Raw genomic sequence first — 10,722 nt, forward strand, 5'->3', positions numbered from 1 at the left:
TTTTTTGAGACAGGGTCTCAATACTTGGTTCAGACTGACCTGGAACTCACCATGTAGCCTAGGCTGGACTTGAACTCACAGTGATCCTCCTGCCTTAGCCACTCTCAGCTACACCCGAAATCTTAAGGGTTTCTCTTAGGCTACTTAAAAAAAAAACTATTTCTCTGACATCTATAGTATTTAATGCCTAATCTTCAACTAATTAATACTCTGTATGCTCCACATACTTTGTTAAGACAGCCATATTCATGTGTACAACTTCTTTGTGTTCTAGACCAGCACAGAATAGAACTTTCTAAGATGGACATATTCTGTGCATGTTTTGTGCTGTCCAAAAAGGTAGCTGTGGTCACATGTGGCTACTTAATACTTATAATGCATGTAGCTGAAGAACTGATGTTTTAATTTTAAATAAATTAATTACATATACCTCATAGCTACGTAGCTATTACATTGGACAGTACAGAAAGAGGTTCAGTTTTATACTTACACAAAGCTATAAGCCTGTACATTTTCCCAAAATTTCTTAACCTGAGGTACTTCTGTATGTAAGTATGTATTTGTTTATTGGTACCTGGGATTGAATTTAGGACCTTGTGCTTGTGAGGCAGCAGGTGGCACTACTGAGCTGAATCCCCAGTCCTGTTTTAATTTATTGATTAGAGAGCTTTTTATAGCTTTCAAAGTAACAAAATATCTCTTTTTTAAAAAAAATTTACACCACCTGCCTCACAAACACCAAGGACCCAAGTTCGATCCTTGGTACAAAAAAAAAAAAACCAAACAAACAAAAAAAACCTTTGTGGCTCCCAGAGCCCAAATGACTTAGGTAATAGTCAAGGCTTAAGATCACTCAGACTTACATACCTCTCTTGTACCATGCACACCTATATACTGAACACACATTACACTGTATACATTAAACCATATGTTGCTGGTTCCTCAGCCCAAGAACTCAGCAAACTTACTGATCCTTCAAGAACCAAGTCAAATGCTTTCACTTTCCCTGTTCTATAATCAGTAGTTCCTACTGCTAAAATCCTCAAGGATAGCTGTTCTACCACTTTTTAATTAATTAAAATATGTTTACACAACTAGTTTTCACATCCTCTAAAGCAAGAAGCCCTATTTTATCTTTGCAACTCTTCCCTACAGAAGGTGTTAATGGAAATCACTTTTGTCTGAAGAATGTTGACATGAGCAATCTCCATGTGGGAAAAGGAGAGACCTACACATTTGTTTAATTCTTTTGTTTTTCTTTTTTTTTGGTACCGGGGATTGAACTCCAGTCCTTGCGCTTGCAAGGCAGGCCACCAAACCACTGAGCTAAATCCCTGGCCCTCACATTTGTTTAATTCTTAAGAGATCTGTAGGACACAAAAGGAATCAAGGATGACATAGGTGAGACTTGTGTTTTAGGACAATTCAATAAAGTCAGCAGGTTACTGAGGACCAAATCCTATTTTGACACTAGACAGAACACTGGCATCCAGGTATGACTTAATCATACCTTATGAATTGAACTGGTATTTCGAGGGGATATATTTTTGTTTCAGTGGGCCTTTTAAAACTTTTCTCATAAAGGTGAAATAGAAAATAGACAGTATGAAACTTTGGATAAAAAAGTTAAATATTGAAATCAACCTCATTACATAACAGATTTTCAGAAAGATTAATTTATTGGCAATAATGCATTTTCTTCAACATGATCCAAGATCTCTCCTAGGATTGAATCTCAAGATCTGAATATTCTCTGAAATGATTGCACAGAAGTGATGTTTGAAGGGGAAAATGGGCCAGACAGTACTTTTTATGTGAAGAACAATAAGGTAAGATCGTTTGTAATATAACTGGAATGCCTTGCAAAAAGTTGGCTGTTGTTGGAATAAATATCAGTGGTGCTCATAAAGCATGTACTACCAGACGGATAGCAAGTTAGTTCTCACTGTCTCTCTGCTTATTTTCTCCACTATTTCCAAGAAACCTTTATTAATAGTATCCCTCCTTTGAGACCTATTGGATATAATTTTATTTCCCTTGGTCCCAACATCTGCTCTGCTCTGCTCTCAATTCCTGGATGCCTGTGGTTCAATGAAAAAGTGCTTGTGCCCTCCCTGCAGTATGCTATTTAAAATACATTGCTCTTTTTCATGCACAGTATGCTCTGTGCCTGAAAGTTTTTGCCAGGCATCCTCATTGTTTCCTGCTTACTTTTTTAAAAAATAGGGCTGGTGGTATAAACCTTAAATGTCTGAACTCCCTAGTAGATTTTAAATGTCTGCTGTGACAACTCTGAGCATTTCTCACTTACAGTACTAAATTCTCAGTGCTTAGAGTAGTGCCTGACATATCATAATTGGTTGGTAAATAGCTATTGAGCAAACATCTCATGAGGAAAGTACTATAACCTCCATTTTAGGAGGAAGCTGAAATGTAACTTGCTCTGTAGTAATCCATTAGGTAAGGAAGTTGATGTTCAAAAATGTATACCACACAGCTCTGAGATCTTTAGTTTTTCGTAGATCTGACCTTCCACAAGGTACTTGCCTCACTGATCAAGACAATTGTTAAGAGAAGTTATAAAAGAAGTAGTTGACCAAAAAAAAAAAAAAAAAAAAAAAAAAAAAAAAAAAAAAAAAAAAAAAAAAAAAAAAAAAAAAAAAAAAAAAAGTAGGATCTCTGGATGAGATGAAAAATCTTAGGGACCAAAACTCTTGAAGGAACTTTAGTAGCAGTTAACATATGGCCTATTAGTAAAATGAGACTAAAAATGCTTTTAAAAAAGACTAGTCTTTGTTTTGAGACAGGGTCTTGCTGTGTAGTTCAGGCTGGCCTCAAACTGATAGCCAGCCTCCTGCCTCAGCCTCCCAAGTGCTGGGATTACTGTCATGCACCACCATGCCTGGCAGGAGACTCCAAGTCTCGGAGGACAAGTAGGGTATCATTTTTGAACCTGCCAAGTCACTCATATAGAGCCATACTTGTGGTATTCTCACATAGGATTAAAATTAGCACTGTAGTCCAATTTCAGAATGTGACTTCCAAGTTCTGCCATTTAACAAGCTATGGGACCTCTGGGAAATTTCTTAGATTTATTATACTTGGGTTTTCTTATCCATGAAAATGATGACAATAAGCACGTTTATTAAAGCTGATGGGAGGATTAAATAGCATGGTTAAAATGCTTAGATCAGCTCAAAATAATCACTATGTAAATGTTTGCCATTTTTATTTTACAAATGTCAGATAAAAGCTTGCTAATCTGTTTTTACACACAGAATAGGAAAAGGAATGAAAATTAAGAATCTTAGCTTTTAGTATTTGAAGGTGACAGTCATCTGTTGACAAAATATAAATATATATGTATAACTGACAAATTGGAATTTGGCTGAAAACATATACACATGCTAAGACAGTAGGTGTACAGTATTTTAGTTGGGCTATATTCTAGCATAATTAAGTTTCCAAGGAACAGGGAAATACTGGGACAAAAAGTCTCAGGATTTCTTTGTCGACAGAAGAAGCCGAAGAAGATTGGAATCTTCAAAATTGTCAAATGGCAAATACTACCAAAATCTTTTATTTTTATTATTTTAAAAAATTTTTGGTGCAGTACTGGAGGATGAACCTAGGGCCTTTGAACTAAATACCTAGCTTGCTTTTTTATAAAAATAAAATAAGGTTTCCCTAAATTGTCTAGGCTAGGGTCACATTAGTTATTCTCCTGTCTCGGCTCTCCCAGCTTGCTGATACAATATTACAGGTGGGCACCACCATGATGGGCTCAAATTCTATCAGAATTCTGGTTGTAACTTGGGAGTACACAGCTTTCTAAACTTTTACAGTAGAGCCGGGCATGGTGGCGCACACCTGTAATCCCAGCACTCAGGAGGCTGAGGCAGGAGGGTTGCTGTGAGTTAGAGACCAGTCTGGGCTACCTAGTGAGTTCCAGGTCAGTCTCAACTACATAGTGAGACCCTGTCTCAAAAAACCAAAAGACAAAAAAATCCTTTTTACATTAGAGATAATATATGGACAGTATTTTTAAAATATGTTACCTATTTTATCAAAAATACTTGTATACCCTTTTTTTCTTCTTTCAGAAGAAAGTAGGACATTAACTTCAGATGGGCTTACTGAAACCCAGGTTTTCATACTTAATTCCATTAACTTATTTTCATTTTACTTAGGACAAAACAAGCCTGCATAATCCTATATTTGCAGTTACAAAACCTACATTTACTTGCATTTAGTCTACATAAACCTATAAACCCACCTACAATCCTTCTTACAAACCTATTTACAAAGCAAGTCTGCATAAACCTACCTTTATTTTATAACTTAAACAGGTTACACAAAACCAATTGGAATCCTTATTCTGGTATTAACTAGCTAAGCCTGTTTCTCTTCTGAAAGAACAACAGCAGTACCCACCCTCACAGGTTCCTGTGAAGACTGAGCAAGAAAATGTGAGGAAAGCTTTGGGCGTTCTGTATGGCAGGAAATCAATAAATGCTTATTATTTTTAGCTTAGCTCATCCTTATTGGGGATATACCACCAGTCAAAGCAATACACTATTTTTTCATATAATGGCTTTGTGTGGATTATATTTTTCTAGCTATCAATAATTAGCTCTGGGACTTTTATTATCAATAATAAGCTCTTGAAACACTTTTTTTAAAGTAATGGAATAATCACAAAAATTCAGTTATTTGGGACTGCATAATAACAAAACACTGTAGTATCTAAGATATTTTTACCTGTATTAATGCTCTTTTAAATGTTTCCATAATAGAATTGTGAAAAAAAAAAAAAAGAATTGTGCTTAAGATAGTCTTACCTCTAAATCTTCATCCTCGTCAATCTTTTGTATATTTTGGTAGGCAGCAGTGTAGACCTCTAAAGCTTTGCCATGAAATAACATTTCAATTGTGATAAATTCTGAAAATATATTCTAAAAAGACAAAGATTTGAGTAGACATTTAAATTGTTTTATGAATTTAGTACATTTATTCCCCAGTATAGTGTAAGCATTTTGTGAAATACTAAATTATCTCTTTTTCTACAAGATCTTTTGCAGCAAAACTTTGAAAACATACAAAAGATTTCCTATATCACCACCATTCACTTCCCTCTTTTTTATTTTCTCTTTGTACCTGGCAATTGACACTAGCAATAAAGAAATATGACTAAAATGTTTGCTCTTGTGTACTCACATACCACATGTTCATATGTATTCTAGTTATGTTCTGAAGCTAGTATTTTAGTAATTTGAACTGATATTACAAAAGAGTGGACTCTGATGAGAAATATGGAACTGACCAACAGTGATTACTTACTCTTGATTCAGAAAGCTCATAAGTGGCCCTGTGGTACTGGGCTGGCTACTATTAAACAGCATTCTGCTATGATAGGATTTTGGATTTTAAGAATTTCCAAATACCTGGGCTGGGGATTTAGCTTAGTGGTTCTGTGCCTGCCTTGCAAATACAAGGTCCAGAGTTCGATCCCCATACCCCTCCCAAAAAAAAATCCAAATACCTAAGGATACCTTGGAGATAGAATGGCTTCAGGACAGAGCTGGTATTTACTTTGTTAGTTCGTAGTTTCCTGTGAGATAGTTACTAACTAGAAAGGAGTCAAAATACCTGTTAGGAGTGAAGAAAGCCCTAGAGGGAAAACAGAACTAGGAGTCAAGGACAAGCCACTTGTTTTTAGTGCTGAAGAAGTAAAACAGCCAAATTAGAAAATGTTCTTTATCCACTAATATTAAAACCTCTATACAGTTGATTGGCAAGCAAGATACTAAAGAAGTTATAAAAGTGACAGTTTACCAGAACAGAAGCTATTAAATAAAGGATGTCAATAGAGCTTTCCATTTGAAAAGAATAAAGTTATTTTTCTACCTCATAGCATGTGCAAAAGTCACCCCATAACAAATTTAAATGTTTACAGTATATTTTTAAAAATCAAATACTCAGAGAAGACATAAGCATGTATATATAGAAATTTGGGGATAAAATCTTTGTAAGCAAGACACCAAGGGAGAAACTAAGAGTAACAGACTGGCAACAAAAACAAAGATTTAAGCAATAAAATGATAAAATATATTTATAACTCATTTCTCTTTAAAATACTAATTTTCTTAATATGAAGAATTGTTATAAATTAAGAAAACTGTCAATGTTCAATAGAAATGTTGGCTAAAGAAATAAGATACTACATATATGAAAAGATTCTCTGCCCCAACAGTAATAATTATGATGCGATACTGGTTATTGGCTATTACTAAAATTGTTACTAGTCATTGCTGTACTTGTGCTCATGCAAGGTCTCGTAGGACAAAAGTCTTAATGATGAGTTTTGTAATTGAAAGTATGTAATGTTCTTTGACCCTGGAACTTCACTTCTCAAAACTTATCCCAAGAAAATAGTCCAGCAAAAAAGGCATTATTTTAAGGATGTTTAGTGATAGATTGTTTTTCAATCTAGATGCCTAATAATTAAGACTGATTAAACTGAACTGATATCCATGTTGTAAAATACTGTGAAACTGTGAAGATAACCAAAAAGATTACTGGATCTCTATCTCTTTCTTTTTTGGGGGTGTAGGGATTAAACTCAGGACCTTGTGCTTGGCAAGGCAGGTGTGGCTGTATCTGTTTCTTTTTTTTTTTGGTACTGGGGATCAAACTTGGGTTCTTGCGCTTGTGAGGCAGGTGGCGGAACCACTGAGCTGCATCCCCGGCCCCTGTATCTCTGTTTCTTAATGTAAATATGTCCATGATATATTAAATTTTTAAAAGATGCTATATATAGTATTGTATTTATTTAAAACTGCATGGGATAATAACACTGCTTTTTTCACAAAGATGCTGTAAAAAGTAAATGATTTTATTTACATAAAAATCCCTAATAGTACCTGCAACTTAGTGCTTGAGATTTCTGCCATTATTATTACCATATTTCTTAAATGTATGCATGGGAAAAAGTCTGGAGGGATATAAACCAAAATAGTAACACTGTTTTAAAAATGGTGATATATGTATATTTTTCTCTATAATTTTACTTTAAAATTGTGATACTGTATTAACAAAAAAATGAAACCATCAAAATTTTAGTTGTTTCTTTAGTTGTTTCATATCAGGTATTTCACATACTGAAAATTACAAACATTTTGTAAAGAAATGGAAACTTTAAACATCCCATATTCATGGATTAGAATTAAGTCTTAAGACATGAGTACTCCCTAAAATGATCTACAGAATCAGTGGTAAGCCTTACTAGAATTGCAGTTAACTTGTGGAAGTTGACAAGCTGATTCTAAAATTAATGTAGACTTGGAACAGATCCAGAATAGCCAAATCAATATAGAAAATAGGAAGACCCACACAACCTAATTTTAAAACTTGCTATATAGCAATGACAGGGCAGTGTGCTACTGCATAGACAGACTCAGATCAGTGATTCATAAGCCCACAAATAACATGTCAGCTGATTTTCAGCAAGGGTGTCAAGATCATTCAGTGGGGCAAGGTCTTTCAGCGAATGTGTGGCAACTGAACAGTCTAAAGAAATTTAACCTTCAGCTTCACTACATAACAAATATAAATGAATCAAAGGTGTATAAGGCCTGAAATTATAAACTATGAAGAAAAAATAATGACTTCAGATTTGGCAGTGGGTTCCTAGCTGGCTAAAGCAGAAATATCAAAATAAATTGGACTTAATAAAAAACTGGTGCTTCACATGACGCCACCAAGAAATACGTGTAGCCAATTGACAGAAGGGGAGAAAATGGCAAATAATAAAGGACTTGTACCTTGAATGGGATTGTATGTGTATTTTACTACTCAACTCAAAACGTAAAGGATCTGAGCTTTTTTTTTTGAGACAGGGTCTTGCTCTGTTGTTCAGGCTGGCGCTGAACTCAGTGATCCTCCCACCTCTACCTCTGGAGTGCTGGGATTACAGGTGTGTGCAACCATGCCTGGCCCTGAACAGCCATTTCTGTAAGGGAAATATACAAATGCACTAAAAGCATTAGGGAATGCATATCAGAACCACAGTGAGGCACTACCTGGTGCCCACTATTTTAGCTACAGTTAATAATTCGGGTAACTAGGAAGTAGAGCAGATGCCGAGAACGTGAAGCCTTAATACACTTAGAAGGTACATACAGTGGTGCACTGGCTTTAGAACAGTTTGGCAATTCTTCAAATGATTAAACACAGTTAAATGATCCAGAAAAATGAAAATATATGTCCATACAAAAACTTGAACATGTTTATATCTGCATTACTCTTAACAGCCAAAATGTTTTAACTGATAAAATGTATCCAGATGATACCATATTATTTGGCTATAAAAGAATAAAATGCTGATGGATATTGATCTACAATGTGGATAAGCCTTTGCAAGCTTACTAAGTGAAAGAAGCTAGTTACAAATGACCATGTATGATTCCTTTCACATGAAGTGTCTGGATTAGCCCAGTTCATAAAGACAAAGATTGATTGCTTGGGTCCAGAGCTAGGTAAAAGCTAAAGTGTAAAAGACTGAGGTAGTGAAGATGTTCTACAATTGGTGATGTTTGCACATATCTCTGAGAACATTAGAAACCTCTGAGTTGTATACTTTGAATTGTATCTCAGAGTTTTAAAGGTGAAGGTTTCTTTTCCCCTTTCTATTCCCTACCCTATGCAACCATCAGGTGGCTTTCCTTTCTCAAGGGCAAGGAGGGAAGCCTGCAAGCTCTGTGCACCCCTATACTACAATCCCTTCATCTCCTGTTATAGGAAATCTTGAGTAGTAGGAATTGTAGATGGCAATTCTGCACTCATCCTCTCTGTCCCATTTTTAACTTGACTCTTGGGGAAGTGATAATGCCCGTGGAGGCAGCCAACACATGTGGACGATAAAAGTGAGTCTGAAGATCAGGCAGCGATGAATTTTTCTGATTAAAATAGTTTTACAGACACAGAGAACAGTGGTGGAACAAGGAATTGGATTGTCATTACTAAAGAACCCTATAGTAATAGCAGTGGCATCAGGCATACCTCTCAAATCTCCATTCTAAAATTTCAGGTTAAAGTTAATAGCCCTCCTTTCTGTAGCATTCAAGAGAGGATGTTAGCCGTTGTAGAACTCTGCCTTTCCCTGGTCCTAGCTTGGTAAAGGCATTTGTCTCAAGGCAATCTCCTTAGATACTCTTCTCTGAGTTGCAGTCTGCAATTATACAGCAGATTGCAGAGCCTGTGACTGAATTGAGGGTGATGTTATGAAATCCTTTGAAACTATGATAGGAAATTAAACAAGATGCATATAAATATTTCATGGATTTCAGGGAATTATAAAACCAAGGGGCACATAATGCTTATTCTGTTGATAACAGAGCTCATGAAAGTAGAAAGTATTGTCACTAGTAGTGAAATAAACTTTTTTAAAAAGTTTTTTTTTTTTTTTTTTTAATTTTCAGTGAGCTAAAAAGATATCCTTGGATTTTAAAAGTGTAAAACATAGTCTTAACTGTTCTGATCTTCCCAAGATACTTAATAAAAGTCACTGTTTCTAAGAAATGTTTCAAATCATCTTTTGATATGTTAAAGTAATGCAATTACCATGATTTTGTTCCTTAAAAAATCTTACTATGGTGGTGGATTTATTTTATATTTGGCTATTACCCTGCTTACTTATTTGGTAATAAGTAGGAATTAGGAAGATTTATGTTATAGATATTAGTGATAATGTATTATATAAAACAGATTTTTAAACTGGTTAATATTTCTGGCTGTGATACTCTGGGAAAGTTTCATTGTATCCCTACTCATATCTTAATAACTACATTCTGTGAAGATTAATACATAAAGTACCTGGGATGGCACTTGATAACATAAAAGTACAATAAATATTAGTTCCCCTTGATCAAACAATATTTGTGATAAAAGTTTGAATATTTGGTGTCTGGTTGAGAAGGTAGTCCTTTTATATTCCACAGTTAACATTTAATATATTTTGATCTATGATATCTTTTCATAAAACGGTTAGAAAATATTTTTCAACCCTAACAGTAATTTAATTACCTTGATATCCTTTATTTTCTGCTTTTCAAAATTGTCAATCGTTTCCTCCAGATGACGAGTTGTTCGGGTAACATCTGTGGAAGCTATGTGTAATTCAGCTTCTGCCTATAAAAGTATTCCCCAACCAAAAATATAAAAAATTAAATCAGAATCCATTCAGTTGAGTTATTGAGACTACCATGTCAGTGTTTGCTTTTTGACGTGTAAGTATAAGTTACTCAGTATTATACTTTACCACATATAAAACTAAGAAGTCATGCAGAATCAAGAATTTAAAATCTCTTACGTGACAACTCGTGAACTCAAAAATCCTGTTTCTATAAAACCCTTTTTTTATTACCTGGATTATTCATAAAACCCTTTTCTATTGCTTCCTGCTATTTCACTGCCTATCCTATTGTCATATTATCCTTTTTCTTGTTTCTCTTCCCTTTTCCCCCAAAAGGAAAGATTTATGATTAACAGATATTTCCAGTTCTCTTAGGCAGTCAATTTGTAAAATACAATACACTTTATCTTGTAAGATTTTACGGATCAAGTGAAGTAGTCTTTGTAAAGGACTTGAGAATACGCAGTAGAAAGACCAAATGTCATGCCAATTTCTAGCACTCAAAGTTATTTTAAAAAAATCATTACAAC

General features: G+C 34.8%; 1 protein-coding gene across 2 annotated transcripts in view; it reads right to left on the reverse strand.

Annotated features, from left to right (window-relative positions):
• The window catches only part of Cibar1 (CBY1 interacting BAR domain containing 1), a 20,071-nt gene that overhangs the window by 2,449 nt on the left and 6,900 nt on the right, over positions 1-10,722 (reverse strand). For both annotated transcript variants that reach the window (XM_010619631.3, XM_010619630.2), the window contains exons 5-6: positions 10,084-10,188; positions 4,842-4,955 (exon numbers count right to left, since the gene is read on the reverse strand). In XM_010619631.3, the coding sequence (XP_010617933.1) occupies positions 4,842-4,955; positions 10,084-10,188 (219 nt within the window). The remainder of the gene's footprint in view (positions 1-4,841; positions 4,956-10,083; positions 10,189-10,722) is intronic.

This window comes from Fukomys damarensis, unplaced genomic scaffold (genome assembly GCF_012274545.1).
Source record: "Fukomys damarensis isolate Sample0158 unplaced genomic scaffold, DMR_v1.0_HiC HiC_scaffold_5, whole genome shotgun sequence".
Taxonomy (NCBI): domain Eukaryota; kingdom Metazoa; phylum Chordata; class Mammalia; order Rodentia; family Bathyergidae; genus Fukomys; species Fukomys damarensis.